This window comes from Malaclemys terrapin, chromosome 5 (genome assembly GCF_027887155.1).
Source record: "Malaclemys terrapin pileata isolate rMalTer1 chromosome 5, rMalTer1.hap1, whole genome shotgun sequence".
Taxonomy (NCBI): domain Eukaryota; kingdom Metazoa; phylum Chordata; order Testudines; family Emydidae; genus Malaclemys; species Malaclemys terrapin.
Window position 1 is genome coordinate 71,063,726 of NC_071509.1, and position 22,138 is coordinate 71,085,863.

A 22,138-nucleotide genomic window follows, 5' to 3' on the forward strand; every position below is an offset into this window, starting at 1 on the left:
GAAAAACAGAGGGGGAGTTTAAGGCTGCCATCGAACAGGGATGAAGGGGAAATTTTTAGCAATTGTGAGTTGAAGACAACATGGGAAAAAATATCACTTACATTTTAGTTTTTAAGTAGGTTTTTGGGTTTGCCCCCACATTCACAATACTTGTCAATATTATGAGAGCTGGTTAAAAAATGTGCCCTTTTGGTCAAACAAATCAGCATTTGAAAGTTTCTGCTAGATCTAATTATTATTTAGCATCACCACTGATGTGTTTGGTTCTTTGCAATTAAATAAGATAGGTTCCCTGGTACAAGTTGCTTATGATCTTTCAGACACTTGCAAAGCCAATCAGACACAAATAATATATGATGTACTGGCAGCGGTGATGCATGAAGGTATAGGAGTGGTCAGTTTTAAAGTTTTATTTTATTAGAGATAGTTCTGTGTAAAATGTGACAGATAGTGTCCTAATAGTGAGTTGTAAGTGGTAAACTTTCTAATGAAAAGGAAACATTTATTAACTTTTCTGATATTTTCTTTCCACCCAGCCAAAAGTGAGCCGATAATCTGCCAGAGGTAAATGACTGCAAAAAAGTGGGAATGGGGCCTTTTAGGGGTTGTAGTGAGGCACAGTGGCCTCCCTCTGAACTTGAGAGCGAGGGAGGACTACCCTCCCGCTGATGGGTGGAGCCAAACCCTCACCAGAAGTACCAGGGCAGGGCAGCAAATATAAAGAGAGTGTCCTGCAGCTCAGTGGTGGCTGCACCACAGAAGGAGATGGAGTCTCTTCTAGAGAGCTGAGACTTCTGAGAGACCCTTGACCAGCAGCCAAGCAAACCAGTGCCCTACTGAGTGAAGAGACAGAGGACCCCAACGAGTGGTTGAAGTTGCAACTGCCTAATGGTGAGGCGATGAGACAGAGCCCCAGCTCGATGGAGCAACACCGACTAAGTGAGGTAGGAAGTAGACCAGGATAACAAGACTTTGGTCAGGTTGTGCTGCTGAGAAACCAGGCAGCAGATTTCAGTTTCCCCGCCGACACAGTGGCAGGACCACCCACCAGTAATAGGGCCCTGGGCTGGGATCTGGTGGAGTAAGCTGGGCCCAGGTCTCCCTATCTCCACACTTGAGGACTGACAGCACACTCACCCTTGGTCCGAAAGCCTGTACCCTGATTGTTGGTTGTGGGCTCCAGACTGTTAACTGCTGTCTTCCTTAGCCAGGAGGCTCGAGTCTAAAGACTGTTTATTTCTCTGCCCCATCCAGAGGGCCAGGGCCCTAGATTGTAGATTGCTGTCTGCCTTTTGTCGGTCAGGAGTATGAAAAAACCACATACACCCCTGACTGACATAAAATGATTGACAAAAGCGCTGGTCGGCAGGAGAGCTCTCTCCAGCTGGAATAGCTGTGCTACTGTAAGGTCTGTACTGTAAATATAAGCCTAGAGTCTCCTGGCTAAGGCTAAACCCAGAGGGCCAGAGCCCAGACTGTTGATTGCTGTCAGCCCTAGTCAGGAGGCTCAGCGCTAAGACTGCTTGTTGCTCTGCCCGAGGATCAGGCCAGAGCCCCAGATTTAACTGTTTGCCCCAGCCAGGAGACTGCAAGCTGTAGTTTGCTTTTTGCTCGGCCCTGACCAGTGGGGCCCAAGTCAGACTACTGTTGCCTGATGGAGGGAGATGGAGTGACCTCCCTCCCCATTGAGAGTGAGGGACCACTACAGGTTAAAAAGTTATTTAGTCATCCATTCTTGTTCTGAACTTTTCCCCTTACATAGTATCCTAAACTGTTGCTGGTTGCATCAAATTTTCCCTACCGCAGTCTATCATTACTTCTGTTGATGGGACTTATCACCCTTCCCCACTAAAGACTGTCTGGGATTCTTCAAACTCATTTAACAATAGCAGCAGGAGGCTCTATGAGACTATGACATTTATCTCTGTCTAATAAAATACTGCCTGATAACTCAGGGTGAAATCATTCTGTAAATAGAAAAGCATTCTGAGCAAAAATGAAATCCTGGAGAATCATTTAAAAAAAATTTACAGATGCATTATTATTTCAAAGATATGCAAATTTATCTTAAAGGAAGCTTTTTAGATAAATTGAAAAAAAATATTTTACAATTCTTACCTCTTTCTGATCAGAAATTATCAGATTTTGATTTCAAGTTCCTTAATTTTTCTAAATGATTCACTATTTTCTTCAAATATTCCTTGTAATGTAGATTGTAAACCATTTGTTGTGAAGAGTCAGCATTTGAAATTTGAATTGTCTTGATTAATTTGGATTGGTTATATGAGTATATTTCTGTTCCCTGGCTAGATGACTGGAACAATTATAATCAGGTTTCTAGCACAATTATGTGTGTTTATGGGGTCAAATTTTACTCTCTGAATATTCTGCATTATTTGCTTAAAAACTTACAGAACAGAACTATTAGAATCAGATTCCTAGTGAACATAATCAAACAAACTCATAAGTTGATGGATATTCAGAATATTCACTATTCACTTAAAATTTATAGTTTCTGTCATGGACAGAACATTTCTGCCATGGAACACAAGTAGAATATTCAGGGAAATGGGATATGGGCACAATCACAGTGAAAGCTTGTTTAAAAATACAAGTTAATATTCACTAAAATTGTTTGCAGGATTCACCCAGATCCAGCTTACAGTATTTATTGTGAGATCAAATCAGATTCAGACAAAAACCTCATAAAAGCTACAAACCAAAAACCTCTCAACCCCTCAACATAAGGCTGCCAAACTAGTGCACTGCTTGCCCATTTAACTCCAGCAAATAGTTTTCTATCTACTTTTGGCCAACCTAGACAAAATACCTAAAATCACACAGCACCATAGCTACATAGTCATATTTCCTGTTAGACTGGGGGGTACTTCATCAGAAAGGCACAAGTGAATACATAGAGTGAAATCTTTGATCAAATATAGTGTACTTACTTTGGATGTCGAATGTCTGGCAGTGATCGTTCCAGGGCTATGTTGTTACTAACAAGTATGTTGAAGCCATTCTCCCTATAAGCAGAATCATCTCGGTCATCCTCCATTAGAGGATATGGCTTTCCATGCTCACCTTTCCCTGTAACAAAACGAAATAGTTACCAGTCTCTATTATTTGACATCATAGGGAAGGTTCAAAATTGGTACAGTAGACAAGAAGAAATGGAACAGGAATAATCATAGCAGGATATTAAAGAACAAGGTAGTGGCTTCCAAATGAAGTGAGATTGGCTGATGAAAGAATAGCACTGAACAGAGAACAAATATTTAATGTTGTATGTAGGTAAACCACAGGCTGGTTGTAAAATAGAGGAGAATGAAGGATTCCAGATAGTGTTGGGTAAGTGATTAGTGAAGTGCCGCAAGCTGAGCACTTGATTATTGGAGCAGATCTCATAGATATGTGGGAAAATACATGTCTATGATGAGGACTATGATGATTGTGATAGAGGACAAAGCTTTGGAACCAGAAATGAAGCTGATGAGGATATCTTAGTGTAACCAGAGCCCATGGTCTCATTGTTGCCAAGATGTACTTTGTATAGAGGGAGAAGTATATTTAATTATATAAAGAGCGGTAGCAACAAGTCTCAGATCAATTATTTCCTAACAATAGGAAGAGATTTAAACAAACAGGAGAGTCTGTAAAGTAACCTCAGGAGAGCAGATTGCAGACCAACATAGATTGCTTGTAATGGATGTAAGGATGAAAAGTCTAGTGGAGGACAAAAGAAAAGTTGTTGAACAAAGGATAAAATGGCAGAGAGGCATGGGTAGAGAAGTTAGTCTGAGATTTAAAGATGAGGGCCTATGGAAGCTGCACAATGACCAAGCCAACACTCAGATACCAATGAGTTTTGGAGGAAGATATCCAAAATTACAGAAAGTGCACGAGCTGCCTGTGGCCAAATGAAAGGAGAGAAATTTAATGAGAAGGAGATGTGGTGCAGGAGGCAATGAAAAAGGAGGAAAGGTGGCAAAAAATAAGATTGGTGGAAAGTTTATGAGGAATACAAGCTGGTAAGGAAAACAGCAAAATGCTGTGGTGAAAGCTAAAGATCAGGCATTTAAAACCTTACATGCAGGACTAGCAGTGAAGGGGAGGGGGATAATATATAAACTAGGCACAGAAGCATAAAGGACTTGGGACCTCTAAAGATGAAAATGGAAGAGTACTGGTGGAAGACAGCGAAACCATTAGGAGGTAGTAGAGGTTTTATGAGAAACAGGTCAATGAAGAGGAAGTGAAGAAACTGTTGAAGGAAATATGTGCAAGCAACAACCTCACATGATGGGGAAAAGCAGTGGGATTGGACAGTGTACCAGTTGAAGTTTATAAAGTATTAGGTCATGAGGGAATGGTGGTAATGACAAACTCTCCATATTTGTAAGGATCGGCAGGACTTGAACCTGGGCTCTCAGAGATGCCAGGCAATCAAGATTTCCACGTATTGGCAGCTGTAACCTGGCCACTCCATGACCCACAATCCACAGAAATTACACACCACAGGAAGCTAACCTCTTGTGCGATCTGATTGACAGTTGCCTTAGTGATCCCTGATTGAATCATTGATTCTCTATAAGATATTGCAGCATACCAGAAATTGTCCAGGGAACAACACGTATCTCTAGCTAGCTGCCACAACTGCCTTGCTTCTCTGTTCTGAATTCCCAGTATCTGATATTGACTCTTAGCCTGCTTCCTAACTCTGTCTCTGGTTCTGACCCTCATCTTGACTCAGATACTTTCTCTGACTCTTGGCTTCAGTTCCTAGCTCCCAAGCTCCTGATAATAGCCCTGCCTATCTTTGCTCAAAATCCTGACAGTACTGGAAAAATGCTGGATGAGTGGAGGAAGAGCACATTGGTCCCCATCTTCAAATGTAAAGGAGATGTACAAGAATGTAGTAATTACTGACCCATCAAGCTAATGAGTCACATGATGAACTGGCTGGAAAGAATTATCAAGAAAATACTTTGGATGGAATTGCAGCATCAAGTAAGTGACAGCCCATTTGGTCAGCAATGGCTACAGTATCTGCTCCCCAGATATTGCTGGAGAAGTACCAAGAGAAACACTGTGAATTGCACTTAGTTTTGGTGGATTTAGAGAAAACTTAGACAGGATTCCTAGAGAACTGTTAGAGTAAAGCATGAGGTCGTGCAATCTGCCAGAGACACATGCTCAGTCTATCATGAACATGAACAAAGGTAGTACAACAGTAGCGAGAAGCAGCTGCAACTACAGTGAGTCATTCACAGAAAGGATAGGTTTACATGAAGGATCAGCATGAAGCCCATATATGTGATTGTAAATGAGCACCAAGACACAGGATATAAGGAGAGAGGCTCAATGGAGCATGCTTTTTGCTGATGACATGCAGGAAGATAAATATAAACTGGAAAGGGACCTAGAACTATAGAGAGCTGCATTAGAAGAAAGTGGCTTACAAATTAGCCAAAAAACAGAATACATGCAATGCTTCATTGGGAGGGACTACGAGAAGCCGTAAAACTGGATGGTATAGAGTTAAAGACTATGCAACACTTTAAATAGTTCATTTGACAGATGGCAATTTCCTGGACAAATGTATTGAATTAAGTTTAATTCCTTTTCGGTTATTGTATTAAAAAGGTAATTGTTTGTAAGTTACTGTGAAATTGTAGGTAACTTCTCTTAGAGGAGGGGATTTGCTAATATACTTCATCTGGTTATCAGCCTTTTGAAGCTTCATACTGGGGAGAGGACCCATTGTCTGAATGCTTACAAAATATTTGCCATTGTCTGGCTCATTACCTATTCATGGTCTCTTCACAAATTCAGACTGGATTCTCTCGGAACCAACAGACAAAGAAAGAATTTTTGAATACATAAGCTCAGTTTAAACTGACTCAGGGCCTTTGTTTTGATCAAGAAAATGGATAGGACCCATGGAAAGCCCCAATCCTTAGGGAAGGCTTGGAACAACTGACTCCAGCCAGAGCCTTTATAGAGTTGACGGTGATCTCTGGCAAGCTTATTAGCATGTGTGTAGGTTCTTTTATTGTTTTTAAATGTGTTTTCTCTGTAGTGCTTTTACCTTAAGAATAAAATATGCTTGTTTAGGAAGAACACTGTGGTAACTGTTAACTGGGGCAATGACACTGTTTACGGTCTCTGAGGGGAGAAGCAAAGCAGGCCTGCTGGGAATAACAGTGAAGTCAGGGAACTCTTGAGCATAGAAATACCTGATTAGGAAGGAGAAACAGGTGGCTCTCCACTTGTGAAGGCAAAGTCTAGGGGACTAGAAGTATGTGCCTTCATAGACCACTAAGGGGAAATACAGATACAGCTGCCCTGAACTTTGACACCTTGTTTCAGTGTTTAACCATAAGGGGAACATGGATGTGAATGTTAGCCACATGAAGAGCAGTTAGTGTAAATGGAGGGAGGTGATGGGAATTCTTGATGATAAGAATATGCCAAGTATCCTAAAAAACAAAGTGTGTAAGATCATGATTAGGCCAAAGATCTATGGGTCAGAACAAAGAGAAGAACTACTTCATACTGCTGAAATGAGAAAGCTTAGGTAGATGCTAAGTAAGATGAGAGCTGATAGGCTATGCAATGAAATGGTATGAGCCCTTGAGCCAATGAAAAGGTAGCACCGATCACAGAAAAGCGGAGAGAGTATCCACTCAGATGGCAAGGTCATGAGACGTGGAATATGTAGGTCAGGGAGCACAAGGACTAGCAGTCACAGGGCAAAGACCACGAGGAAGACCTAGGAAAGGATGGTTTGAGACGATACGAAGAAGTATGGTGTCAGCTTGAAGATGCACTTAAAAATGTTTGAAGCTGAAAAACAAGAGCCACTAACCCTGATGGATGGGAAAAGGAGAAGGCAAGGACGACAAGGATATAGCAGAGATGGACTCAAACCAGAACCACACACCTAAACACTTCTAAGGAAATTTATGATCTAGATACGCATGCTGATATAAACATCATGATTCAGGTCTAGTGAATATAATGGACTGAAAACCAAATCAGAACTAATCTGAATTTCCCCAAAGTTCTGGGGTAGTTTAGATTAAGATCCACTTCTGGATCCACTTAACTTTAAAGTGTGTTTTTATGTCTTGTTTTCAAATTTATATTAAAACAGACATTTCAAAAGTGTTTCACATTTGTTTCAACATCGTTATTGTCCTTGATACTGCTTACACTTAAATGATGGTGTCATTTCGAGTTGGTGGGAAAAATTCAGACAGAATATTTGTTGTCAGAATTTGCCATTTCATCTAAATAGAAATGTTTAATGGAGGCTGTTAGACTCCAATGACTTTGCATTAGAATCTTGGCTGGTTTCCTCCCAGATCATCTGCTTTGCTCCACTGCCAGGAAGCTGAAAGCCATGGAAGTCCCGGCACCCAAGTTTGTGGCTCCTTGGCAGCCTGGGTTCCCAAGACTTCCAGGTTCATGACACCTTGGCAGCCTGCCAGCCCTGGAAAGTGATCTGGCACCCAACTTCCCAGGCTAATGGTTCCTCAAGAGCCCAGGTTCCCAGAGCTTCTCAGGCCCTTGGCTTTGGGGCAGCCCATCATGCAGACTATGCCAAACCCAGGGTTCCATTTCCCTTCATGAAGAATTGCGAAATGTTTCATTTTTGTTCTGAAATACAGTGAAATCAAATTTTGAAAAAAATCTAAATTCTCCCGTGAAACTACCTTTCTTTGCTCAGCTCTGGTGTCATCTTCTTTAGTTATAAAATATCATTACAAAAATATAAGGGCGAAGGCAATCATTATGTATAAAAAGTAGTAGCTAGAGTAGATTGAAACAAGAGGGAAACCCCTCAATGAACCAGCCAAGGAAGAGAGGGAGCTGTAAGGAAGTACCAATAGGATGACTAGATGTCCCGATTTTATAGGGACAGCCCCGATTTTTGGGTCTTTTTCTCACATAGGCACCTATTACCTCCCCCAACCACTGGGAAAGAATAATTTCCTACAAGGGATGTTATAACAATCTTGCATTACATTGCATTATTTAGTATGTGCATGAGGGTAAACAGCTGCAGTACAACTTTGACTCGTGGAAAGACAAAAACTCCTGTACAATGTAGACAAGGCAGCAAGAAAAGAAAAAAAGCAATCTATGACTTTAAAAGACAGATGATCTAAGGTCTAGCTCACCACTCCTCTGAACCTTGTGGGCCTGATCCCCCACTGCCTCACACTTTGAGTAGTGTGGCATATCTTGCTATATTCCTTTTTTAAAGGGGCAAGGATATTTTGTCTTTGGCATTACAAGACATTCACAAAGTGGGATAAGGTGTACTTGTCAGAAAAGTATGAAAAAATCTGATTTTTTTCTCCTGTCGTTGAGAAGAATATAACTTGATTTATTTCAAATGCTTCTTTCACATCTGTATTGTCAACGTAAAAGAAAGTTTTATATTTCTGGAAACTTAATTTATATTTTTTATTATATTAGGAGAAAAGTAAAGGATTGTACTCCTTTATTTAAAACCAAAGTTCTGTTGGCAAAATGCATGAAAAGTTCCCTTTGGTTCCACAGAATTCTAGTATTTGTATCCATAATTCTACAGAGAGGACCCTGCTTTCATGCGAGTGAGAGATAGATTTGCTAACAATGTGAAGATAGCCTCCAAATAAACTGTACTAGGAATTTATTCACACAGTAATATCACCAAACTTTTCTTTAAGTTATTCCTTAAATCCAATGCCAGTGATTCTAAATGTTAGGCCTAATCTTGTAAACACTTATGCATGTGCTTACCTTACACAAGGGTTCAACCAAAATTTTTCAAAGGAGGGGGCCCATGGAGAGGAGCCATCTGCAATTGGGCACTTGTCCCAGGGTAAAGACAGTAGGGCACAGAGTGACCTGTAGGCACAGCTTAGCTGGGCACACAGCTTGCAGAGGGCACAGCCTGTCACAGGCAGGTTTGCAGGGCTGCATCCAGGGAAGAAAGTGATGGAACGTGCGAAGACAGGGTTCTGAATGTCAAGGAAGGTGCAGTGCGAAAAGCACAGTGGGAGGTACCATGCAACCCAGTGAGCCCCCAGCACTTCTGCTTCCTATGGAAAGTGCCAGAATCTGGGCTGCCCAGGACAGGGGACTCGGGGAAGTGCTGGGGCCTCCCCTCCCAGCCCACAGCTGCACGACTCGGGCAGCTGTTCTCCAGCCTGTTACCTCCTGTCAGCTGTCCTGCACTTCTGTTTCAGGCAAGGTTAGGAGTGCAGAGAGCAGCTGCTGGGTCTCTGCTCAGAGCTGGCCAAAGTCTCCCTAGCTGTGCCCCAATTTTACACTAGTAGTCCTAATGAACATAAGCATAGTTTTTTGCAGGATTGGGGCCTTCTATATTAAATTGTACACCACCAGTTTCTTATATGTCCATCTCAGAGCTTTCGATATCCGCACAGCACTCACTCTCTCTGAGACCCTTCCCCTTCACCAGGTTTTAGAGCCCTGGTTCCCACCTGTGCAGCAACATCCACACTGTTATTTTCTGCTCCACAGTGTGTCTCCAAATCAGTTGACGCTGGTTCTGAGACTCGCTGCTGCTAGTGTTGTGGTGGTGTTTTTTCGGTTGTGTGTGCACACGCACGCACAACACAGACTTACCTGGACTCTTTCCATTAATTTCAGTGGGCTTGTTGGCTTTGAATCAGGCCCAAAGGGTGAGAAAACCCATGTTACTCTTTCTGAGCCACATAGCTTTCTCTAAATCTCCCACTTCTCACTCATTCCTGATACTTACAGGCTGTAACCATTTTTAGAGGGGAAATTCTTGAACCTTTAAGGAAAAATATATTTAGTATGGTGACAACAGTTAATGTTGCCAGCTCAATCTCTTTGCATTGACACCAAATACTTAACTTTGCAAGTAAAAAATGTGAGATGCCCTAAGTATTTTCATTATTTACTCTGGCTTCATTTGTAATTTTGCCTATAAATGATTTTCAGATTTGGAGATTACTGACATTTAATCAAGTATGCATTTTAAGGTTTTGTTATTCACAGTTAACGTATTATTTCTATTCAAAAGAAAAATTATTCTTTAAAATGGAAATATCAAAATGCCTAAAGTTAATATGGACACAAAATCCCTGAAATTATGATTCTATGTGAATCTTCATGAAATTCACAAAATAGTTGTGAGACAAGTAATCATAACAAAAGCTGCTCATTTATTGATTACATTACCCAGCTCTAAAACAGAGCACTACCAAAGTCTACCAGTGGATTTATATTAGATCTGAATGATAAAAAATAAGCTATATGCTGTCATATTTCAGTCCAACAAGGCATTATATAGACGTCAATGTGTATAAATCTCTCAGCATATATCCTAAGTAGACCCCAAACAGTTTTTATTTGGTTGAAATTATTCACAATTTGGATAGTACTACTGAGGAAATCCCAGACAGACAGCTTGTATAATTAAACCAGGCTGTGGCTCACACATCCTTTTTGCTAATTAATATCCTTTATAATTCCGCTGCTTGCTCTCTTTCAAGCCAGGTGTTTTTTTCTTTAAAGGAGACTATTTCCTCTGAAGTTTTCCTCTAACTAGGAGAGAGACACCGTTCACAAGACATTATACCTTTCTTGAAAGACCAGTCACAAAAGGTGATGAATCACTCTTCTACCAAGGAAGTGTGAACTATTGTACTTTGCATGGGGGAGCTCTGTGAGGATAGAAGGGATGGGATGCTCCCCAGTCCTTTGCCTCTGTAGCTCTGTTCCAATGTATAGTTTGAAACAACAACTTCTGTTCCCCATATACTTTGTGGTGATTTTGGGGCACTAGAACAGTACAAAGACATCAGTTTAGCTGGGCATCCTAGTTAGCGTAAAACAACATTGTCAGCCTGTGAGGGGGTTGGGACTCACCCCTGCGGCACCTCCCGCTGGTCGCTCTGGGAATTAGCTCAGTCCATGGGGAGTGCCCTCTCCTGGTGGTGTCCCATCCGTCTCTTGCCCTCCGTTGGTGCCTGGACCCGCGTTGCTCCCTTCCACTCATGGCGTCCCCTTCAGGACACTGCCCTCTGGCACCGCACCCTAGTCCGTTCTCACCCGCTTCAGGGGAGATGGGGGAGGCTAACAGCAGTCTTTCACGTGCTGCAGTGGCCAGCCACTCCCAAAGTCTAACCCCTTCCTTCAGGGGTATGGTGCAGTCCAATATGGCCACTTCCCACGGCCAGTTGCAATATAAGGGGGAAGGGGGAGACCCAGGCCTGCCCGCTACTCTGGGTCCCAACCCAGGGACCATCTAGCGGCAGCCTTCCTGCCCTCCTTCTCTTCCCTCGCTTGCTGTCTGCTCTCCCTGGGTCACTTCCCCTCTGACCCTTTGCACCCTTTAGGCCCATCCCTCAGGGCCTGCAGCCTGGCAGGTAGCGGGCTGGAGTTCCCTTCGGCTCCCCCGAGCCTGTCCAGCACTGTGCTGTCCCAGGGGCTGTGGTCTCCTAGCTCAGGAGACAGACCTTCCCTGTTGGAGGTCTGGGAGAATCTCCTGCTCCTCTCATGAGCAGCCTTTATATAGGGCTGAGCCTGGCCCTGGTTGGCCACGTCCTGCCCAGCCCTGATTGGCTGCCTCTCGGCACAGCCACTCTGGCCTGCCCTAGCCCAATCTCTCATAGGAGTGGGGCAGCCACCCCACCACATATGACTTTGAAAATGTGGGGTTAAGTCAGATCTGCAAAACTCACACAAATTGGCTTGAAAATCATGAGCTGTTAGAAACAAGTTTTGACGGGTTTTATTTGTTTTCTAGTTTTTGAGCCTTTTGGGTTCACATTTTCAAGAATTCCTCTGCCACCATCAGAGCTAGAAACTTAGTTTATTAAGGAACCATGAAAGCTGAGATTCTCAGATACTGGGAGATTTGTGATAAAATGGCAACACTTGATATAAGCGTATAGTATAGAGCAGCAGTGGCCCACTCTTTGGTCTTCCCCCACTTCCTCTCCATGTTGAAGTATTTGGGGGATATTTTTAGTAGCTTTGCTCATTGCTAGCACAAACCTTCCATGACACAGAATGCCTATTACAAACCCTTTATTGTAGGGCTGTGGAAGTGTGAATTTCATCCTCTGGACCAAAGACACTTGGAAAAAACACTTCTGAGTTCCATGCCTTTGAAGTACGACACAGTCAGAGAAAGCTGTGAAAAGTAAACTTTTGAGGGATTCAGTGACATTACATGGTGCATTTACAAAAAGTGTAAACTTTTTAAAATGTACGTTCTAAATTAGATAATGGAATTCAAATGTGAAGTTAACACTGTCTTTATCTCAGTTCTAGACCTGAACTCAAGGCAGAATAGGAACAGTAATTTTTTTTTAAAAAGAGAATAAAAAAACATTGATTTGAAATTTGATATTTTTCTTCCTGTAGGTTCAAACCTAGAGCCCTTTCCCGCATAATTTATACTTCTATTTCCCTCTTGGGTAGGGTTCAGTTACATTTTCTCTGATAGAAGCTGTGGCAGAGAAATATATAGCAGCTCTGAGACGACACAGCTTTCCTTTTAAATGCTGTCCTGCTACTCTGATTTCACATGTTATTTGGTTTAAGTGAACGTATTTCAGTCAATGAATGGCTTACAAAATATTTGCCATGACTACAACTTCAAATATTCATTATTCATAATGTCACATGTTATTGGTCACATAAGTCAGTGTCATATTTCTATTCCCAAACAGGGAAGAGACAATTGAAGAGAGACACATTAACACTTTCAGTGCAACTACATATCCACACAAATATCTACAATACTTTCACTTTTCATAAGCTTTCTTGGGGGGAAAAACCTCTCATATAGATGCTGATAAAAAGTACAAGAGGTTCATACCACAAAGTTTGGATCACCATCTATATAAGTATCAGAGGGGTAGCCGTGTTAGTCTGAATCTGTAAAAAGCAACAGAGGGTCCTGTGGCACCTTTAAGACTAACAGAAGTATTGGGAGCATAAGCTTTCGTGGGTAAGAACCTCACTTCTTCAGATGCAAGAAATGAGGTTCTTACCCACGAAAGCTTATGCTCCCAATACTTCTGTTAGTCTTAAATGTGCTACAGGACCCTCTGTTGCATCTATATCACTGTCATTTTATTCCATAAATTAGAATGGAATAATGCTGTTCACCTGCAGCAAAAATGATGGCTATTGACAGGGGCGGCTCTATGGTTTTTGCCACCCCAAGCATGGCAGTCAGATGGCTTTCAGCTGGTCACGCAGATTCGGTGGCAAGCCTGTGGGAGGTCTGCCCGTGCTGCGCCTTCAGCGTACCTGCCGCCGAAGCCGCGAAACCGCGGACCTCCCGCAGGCATGCCGCTGCAGGCCAGCCTGACTGCTGCCCTCACAGCGACCGGCAGGCCACCCCCCGCGGCTTGCCGCCCCAAGCACGCGCTTGCTGCACTGGTGCCTGGAGCCACCCCTGGCTACTGATCAAGAAGAGAGTCATTAATAAACTCTATCACTGCCTGGATCAGAATGTGGTGCAGGACTGCAGTCTTGACATGTTTCTAGGACACAGCCCAGATATAAAACTCAAATGTTGTTTAATTATTACCTTTTAGATCAGACTTCTCAAGTCACTACTCAGGTCTAAACAATCTGCAAATAGAATTTTCTTATCACCTAGGGGGCATTATATTTCCTAAAATAGTGTGAGGTATTTTTTTTGGGGGGGGTGGGAAATATGGCACTTCTATGTTAGTTAGCAGAATGCTATTGTAAGTATATCAATGCACATGGAACTTAGAATAATAGACACTTTCTAAAAGTTATCAAAACCCTCAGATAAGCTGATTGTAAAAGAGAATTACAGAAATTCTCCAGAAATCACTGCTTTTGTCAGAGTGACACATATACAATAGGGCTTCTTCAGTCCCAATGGAATGGTTCCGATGTCTCCTTGGAATGGGCATGTACTCCAGGAGTTTGAGCTCTTACACTCAGTTTGTGATGCTGGTAGCCGGAAGTGCCTGAACCAAAGTATCTCCTGCATATGATGAAGATGTCAGATACAGCAGAGAGAGGGAAGTACAGTAGACAGCATGACAGGGGATTGTGTGAGACAAGGAAAGGAACATTATTCTCTGCAGTAAGTACAAATGCACAACACTGTAAAAATGGCATTGTATCAGCCAGAATGGCACAGTTGCTAGATATGCCAATTATTAAGAGAACAAGAGCAAATCAAACTGTACACTTAAAAAAGCAGCAGTTCTGTGCAATTGTAATGTGCACTGGATAAAAGTCCTGTTGATTAAAAAACACTGACAAGTTCTGTATTTTAAATTTGATGTTATTTATGTTTCCATAGACACAGCAGAAAAACGTTGGCTTTGCTATTGAAAATAACCAAGGTTCATCAGCTGCAAACTTGGCATTCTAGCACATGAGCTAGTGGAAGCTAAGTGGATAAGGGATATAATCCACTCAATCTCCATGGAGACTATATACAAACCTCATTGTTTTCTTATCTTCAATCCACTGCTACAATATTCACTCACACTGTATATCCAGTCCAATGCACACCAAACCCAGGCCTTGATTCACTGAAACACTTCACCACATGCATGTGTCCCATTCACTAAGGGCAAGTCATGCCTGACTAACCTGATTGCCTTCTATGATGAGATAACTGGCTGTGTGGATATGGGGAAAGTGGTGGACGTAATATATCTTCACTTGCAAACCTTTTGATACGGTCTCCCACAGTATTCTTGCCAGCAAGTTAAAAAAGTATGGATTGGATGAATGGACTATAAGGTGGATAGAAAGCTGTCTAGATTGTCGGGCTCAATGGGTAGTGATCAACAGCTTGATATCTAGTTGGCAACCGGTATCAAGCGGAGTGCCCCAAGGGTCTGTCCTGGGGCCGGTTTTGTTCAACATCTTCATTACAGATCTGGATGATGGGATGGATTGCACCCTCAGCAAGTTTGCAGATGACACTAAGCTGGCGGGAGAGGTAGATATGCTGGAGGGTAGGGATAGGGGTCCAAAGTGTCCTAAACAAATTTTAGGATTGGGCTAAAAGAAATCTGATGAGATTCAACAAGGACAAGTGCAGAGTCCTGCACTTAGGAAGGAAGAATCCCATGCACCGCTACAGATTGGGGACCTACTGGCTAAGCAGCAGTTCTGCAGAAAAGGACCTGGGGATTACAGTGGATGAGAAGCTGGATATGAGTCAACAGAGTGCCCTAGTTGCCAAGAAGGCTAACGGCATATTGGGCTGCATTAGTAGGAGCACTGCCAGCAGATTGAGGGAAGTGATTATTCCCCTCTATTTGGCACTGGTGAGGCCACATCTGAAGTACTGCATCCCATTTTGGGCCTCCCACTATATATGTGCAGAAATTGGAGAGAGTCCAGTGGAGGGCAATGAACATAGGGGGCTGGGCACACGACTTATGAGGTGAGGGTGGGTGAACTGGTCTTATTTAGTCTGCAGAAGAGAAGAGTGAGGGGGGATTTGATAGCAGCCTTCAACTATCTGAAGGGGGGGTTCCAAAGACAATGGAGCTAGGCTGTTTTCAGTGGTGACAGATGACATAACAAGGAGCAATGGTCTCAAGTTGTAGTGGGGGAGATCTAGATTGGATATTAAGAAAAACTATTTCACTAGGAGGGTGGTGAAACACTGCAATGGGTTACCTAGGGAAGTGGTGGAATCTCCATCCTTAGAGGTTTTTAAGGCCTGGCTTGACAAAGCCCTGGCTGGGATGATTTAGTTGGGGTTGGTCCTTCTTTGAGCAGGGGTTTGGACTAGATGACCTCCTAAGGTCTCTTCCAACCCTAATCTTCTATGATTGTATGACTTCAAGAGGACTTAAGCATGTGCTTCAATTTAATCACATGCCTGAGTACTTTGTTGAACAGGGCTGGGCTTATGATGTGCTGAAGTGCTTTACTAAATCCATGTCTTAATGAATGTGTGCTATTTTCATCAAGTCACCTATTCCTGTGGTTCCTGGTACTTTTAGAAAAAAAATCTTAAAATACACAAAATGTAAGAAAGATGGGGTATAAAACAAACCTTAGCTAAGCAAACTGCTTAACCTATTACCCATACTGCCTTTTAAGGGTTTGCTTAATTTTGATGGCTAAAGATAAAAGCCTTGAGAGTTTAACTTTATAGTTTATTAACTATTCTTATAAACAGCAACGGATGCAAGACTGCAAAAATAATATTGGACTATGATTTTGATAAACTAGAAAATTGGTCGATACACTAGCCATCCACGTTTTCAGAATCAAACAACACAACCACAAAAGAAAGTAACACTTATGTTCAATCACTGTCCTGGGAAGGTGACCTTGTTTATACTTTTGACTAAGAGTCCTTCAGAATAGGGCCTCACTTGTGCCAAGTGGTTATCAACTCTGGTGTTGCTACCACAGAGGGAGGACAATCCAAAGCTAAAGCAGAAGACAACTGGGTGAATTATTTACATGCCAATTCATCAAGGTCTCCTTCTGAATTAACATATAATAGCTGATCCTTTTAGCCTATTTCCCCACAAATTATATTAGCCCCAGGGTTTATTAGATAGTTAAGAATTGTAATTAAACTCTTACATTTTTATGACAAACTACATAGACTGGGTGCAGGTCAAGAGGCTTGCACACTTGGTCTCGTTTTAGGTCTGTATATACTTAGAACTTGAAAGCCTTTATGAAACCCTTAACTAGGGAGACGCATGCAGTGTTCCACAGCCTTAGTTAACAACAGTAAATTGTTCAGTTTCAAAGCCACATTACAACCACTATGATGGGAACGTGTTACAAAACAACACGCACTATAACTCTGACAATCTTTAAAGCACACAAACAAAGATTTACACTTCCTTACTACTTAGGTACCCAGTTCGAGGAAGTTGTCAATTGAATGACTGGGGTCTTTACACAAGAGAACGTGTGTGTGCTACTTTTCACCAGATCTTTACTCAGCCCTCACTCAGTTACTGTTCACAGCAGGAGCTGACATAGCAAACGCACGTGGATCAAAGGATGGACACAACTATAGTCTTTTCTCTGTGAACTAGTGGGCAAACCAAATTGCTGGAAAATAGAAAGAGAGTTAAATGTGCCTACCAGAGTTGCGTACTTGATATCACCAGGATGACTCCCAGGTGGCTGGCCCAGGACCTCAGTCATCTTCATTCCAGGAATCTATGGTGTGGGGAAGTGATATGCTGAAGAAAAAAAGCATTTGTGCTGGGTAGTCCAACTTAGATTCTCTTCTTGGTCCATACCAGCATCTCCAGTCAGATGGTGACCCATATTGATGCTAAAAATTCAAAGTGTCCAGCCAAAATGAAAGTTGTCCTCTCACCAGGGAACAAGGCATGTCTTTTGAGTTCTTGCAATTGGGGCTGAAATTTTCCAGTATCTTGGTGCATATCAGCTTGTGCAAGGCCATTTAGGCCATAGCTGTTCATACAACCATCTTGAGACATACATTGAACACTAGCTGGATTGCTCCAAAAGCAACTTACCTCTGCAAGTCACTTTCCGAGGGCCTCTCTACAGTGCACCCCTTGGCCAACTTTGCACACCATGCTTGCTCAAATTGCAGTTTCTCTATTGCCACTCTGTCAGCTGCTGAAATCACCAGTTTAAAATTCATGTAGTATATACAAGTCTCTCCACATTTTTGATGCCCTTTAAACTTGTTTTAACAGTTCATTGTACAGCACAAAGTCAAGAATTGTTCTCCAGCAGGCCAGAAGAGCTGCATAAGTCTTTCATTTCCAATATCCTTGTTTTAACAACAGTGGTGGACATTTGGTATGTATGCCTGAGCTGTGACTGTGCCTTGTTGATCAATTACATTTCTGATTATTGTACTCTGTGATCAAGTATCCTTATTGCATACTGTGACGGGTTTGGTCACAGAGACCCCCTTGGGACTGTCACCTGATATGCTGAAATTACCTCTGGGCCCATTTTCCCTGCCAGTGTAGGCCTCCAGAACCCTGCCTTGTTGAACCAGATCCGCTAGCCAGATGCAACACAGACTCGGGGTCTGGACCACGCCCCCTAATAAATTCGTTTTACTCTGTATAAAGGTTATACGGGGTAAATTCATAAATTGTTCACCCTCTATAACAATGATAGAGAGATATGCACAGCTGTTTACTCCCCAGGTATTAATCACTTACTCTGGGTTTATTAATAAACAAAAATGATTTTATTAAATATAAAAAGTAGGATTTAAGTGGTTTCAAGTAATAACAGACAGAACAAAGTAAGTCACCAAGCAAAATAAAGCAAAAACACGCAAGTCTAAGCCTAATACGTTAAGAAAACTGATTACAGGTAATATCTCACCCTCAGAGACGTTCCAATAAGCTTCTTTCACAGACTTGACTCCTTCTTAGTCTGAGCCCAATCCTTTCCCTGGTACAGTCCTTCTTAGTTCCAGCAGGGGTTTTCTCATGACTGGCAGCCCCTTTTGTCCTGCTCTACCCCCTTTTATAGCTTTGGCACAAGGCAAGAATCTTTTGTCTCTCTGAGTCCCCACCCCTCTTTCTAAATGGAAAAGTACCAGATTTAAGATGGATTTCATTATCAGGTGACATGGTCACATGTCACTGTAATACCCCTAGTCTCCATGGGCTGGCCCACACATATACAGGAAGGCTTTCAAGTAACTAAGGCCATTTACAATGGATTGTTTCTGGAGCACCTTTAATGGCCTCCACTTAATATGTTTACATCAGTGATACAAGTTTATATCTTATTGTCCTAACTCCAGACGTAGAAATAATACATGCAAACAAATAGGATGAACACACACAGTAGATTATAAGCTTTGTAATGATACCTTACAAGAGACCTTTTGCATAAAGCATATTTCAGTTACATCATTCAAATTCATAAGCATATTTTCATAAAGCATATGGAGTGCAAGGTCACACATATTATTTGATTCCAGTCCCTTTTAGTTACTGTCTTTCAGCATAGGTGAATTTCACTAACTTGATAGCATAAGAGTGCTTGATTCCAAATATTAGCCTTAGTTCTTCACTTCCATCACTAAACTAAAATAAATTAATATGAACCACTTCTTTCCTTAACAGGTTTGCCCAAGTTAAACCCTGTCATTAAAGTTTACAATATTTTGCCCAAAGCTGTATCACTTCCCTTTTACACATTTAATCAGAATAGTTATTCTAGTTCCCTGTTTTTCTCACTATTGTGTCTGGCACATAATACCCTGTATTGATATCTATATTTTAATTCATTAATTCACAAACATGGAAGAAAGGGAAGTTTCCTCAGCTGCAACAGCAGCACACTCTGGTGAAAGGCTGCAGACTATTTGGAAAGTTTGAAGAAGCCTTGCCGTTAGACTTTTTTATTATTATACTTTTAGCCCTCAGCCCTGTCTTTTCTTAAAAGCTTTGATGTCCAGGCAATTCTTAAATAGTAAATCAATCATAATTTTAGGGCCTCTAGTCATTACAAAAAACAAATGCCAAAAAAATCCAGAAGTCCAAATGAAGAGCCCAGTCCAAACCAGATCACATTCCAAAATAGCCAACTACTATATCCAACACATCCTGCCTGAACCTACTCCCTAACCAAAAGTTAGAAAACAGGTGACCCTTGTAGCATGCAAAGCTGGAAGAACAAAAAACCTTAACTTCGGTGGGCCAAAGCAGCAAGCAAGTTCTAGAGCTGAGGACCTCTCACCGAGAATGGTCTGCCACTATTCCCTCCTTTTCATCAAGGGATCTGTTAGTGCAAGAGCTTAGAAACTAATAGACAGTGCAGACTGCAGCACACCAAGCAGCGTGATGTCTACACACAGCACCATTTGTAACTGGACAGCCACATTATGACTTCTGAAAGTTCTTCTCCCCATTGTGCTTTACAGTAATTTTGCCGCAAGGAGAAGATTGGCATGTAAAGTTGTAGTGAGTTCCACATTTGAAAGATAAAGTTCAACTCTTCTCACCAGGGACAAACAGGGGGGGGGGGGGGAAATGCCCTTGGCCACAAGCTTCTACATTAATGCAAATCACACAACTGTCCAGAAAAGAGGCATGTAGTCAGAAAAACAGCAAACAGGAGGTCGGAACTTGAACAAGACATCCTCTTATTTAATTTACACATTTTCCAGCTCCTTGCATACGAGAACCTTTTACACTCACTCCCACATGAGTGAGTGTATGGATGTAAGTGGGTCCAAGAGTGTCAGAATGCAAGAGTCTAGTTAATGTAAGAGACTCTACAGTACTTTCCTCCTCATCTCTGAAATTCCCTAGTGAAACTTGGTGGTTTAATCTTTTGAAATAGATTCTGTGCACTAAAATGAATCACAGAGTCAGAACTCTGTTAAAGTAAACACTTCAGTGTCACAGCTGGCCTCAAATCTGCCATCTTGTGCAGTTGAGATCAAGTGTTGGCTATTTCCTTGATTAATAATCTACAATCTGTTAGACTCTTTCCCACCATCAGTGCAGAGTGCCACCATCGTCAGAGATTTGGAAATGTAATTTCTTCTTTGAGGACCAACAAACCAAATTAAATTATTTATGTATTTATTTATTTAATCAGAGGCTTTTCTACATCAGTCATAACCATAATGGAAGAAAAAAAGTTTTCTGCTGAGAATGGTTGGCCAGTTATCTGTGTGGATGGAAGGATCTTTTTCTAAATACACAGTATAGGATTTGGTTTATAGGACATATGTCTTGCATGTTCAATGGGCCTCAAAATGTGTTACAATATAAGGGATAAATAAGTAATGCAATGACCGTGTGGGTAAGAAGTCTTTATTAAGATCAATATTAGCTGAAATACAGCCTTAGAAAATAATGGCGCTGAATAAAATCAGCTCTAATAACCCGGCCTCAAGAATTATCATGTGAACTTTCAAAAGTGAGATAGAATCTTTTATTTTCATCTTCACGGTTGGATGAGACTTCAGTTTAGCATCTCAGGAGTACAGTGTCATGCAAATATATAATGCTATATAAATATATTTAAAATTTAGGTTCTTACTGTATAAGGTCAACTGCAATCAGCAACCTTAGTAAAATCTGGGTGAGAGCATCTGGATTTGGCCTAATAGAAAATAAAATAGTTTCCATTTTGGACAGCAGAAACAAGGAGATAATTTTGGAAACCACTATTTAAGTTAGTTCACCATCACTGACTGGCTGAACATATGATTTTTTTTCTGATTTAAACCCTGCCGCACATATTGGTGCTGCCAGCTACCTACTGGAAAAAGTTAAATAAATGTAAGACATAAGGGAGAACACATCCTGAAAATTTCAAAGGGATAACCCATATTGAAAGATTGCTGTCTTTTTAAAAGATACGTCGGGATATTCTATACAGTACTTGTGTAATTTAAAACCTCATAAGCTTTTTATGATTAGTAACCAAGTGAACCTTTCTATTATCAGAGACTTGTGCAGTTTTCCCCCTGAATTTTTGAGTGTAAACGGGGTTTGTGAGTCAACTTTGTTCCTTTCTACTTTACACAAGGATGTATTGATCAAAAATATACTATGATAGAATCAGAAAAGGTTTTAACAAATATAATGTTGTATTGGTTTCCCGTGGGAGGCAAAATCATTGATGTACAATCTGGGTATTCTCTAGGTGTAACTTGTTTCGATTTATAATATATACAGCAGTTTTTGAACGGAGGTGGTCAAAAACAGCTTGCAGACAATCTCCTCTTTAATGAATATCAGCCAAAACACCAATGTCCAGTTCCCAAGGAGCAACTCTGCCTCAAAAACTGACTCTAGATAGAAACACGAAGGCAGCGAGTTAAGTTTTCTGCTGCTCGCAACTGCTGTCCCCCCAAAAATTGCACCACAAAACGCACATTATCTTCAAAGACAAAGCAGTGCTTGTACAATACAAAAATATATACAATGATGTACAACAGCTCCATCCCATGACTTCAATGATCACTATGTATTTTGAAACATTTGTATTTCATTATCTAATATTACTTTCCAATACCTTCCTTGATTTAATTCAGTCCAGGAGATAGCATTGGGGAATAGATTGGGGAGGCACTGAATACTGCATTGCCTCCCCAATGTCTCTGCAGGGGTTGGATACT

General features: G+C 41.5%; 1 protein-coding gene across 1 annotated transcript in view; it reads right to left on the reverse strand.

The window, feature by feature from the left end:
* The window catches only part of GALNTL6 (polypeptide N-acetylgalactosaminyltransferase like 6), a 911,072-nt gene that overhangs the window by 487,900 nt on the left and 401,034 nt on the right, over positions 1-22,138 (reverse strand). The window contains exon 4 of the mRNA XM_054028868.1: positions 2,952-3,090. Within this exon, the coding sequence (XP_053884843.1) occupies positions 2,952-3,090 (139 nt within the window). The remainder of the gene's footprint in view (positions 1-2,951; positions 3,091-22,138) is intronic.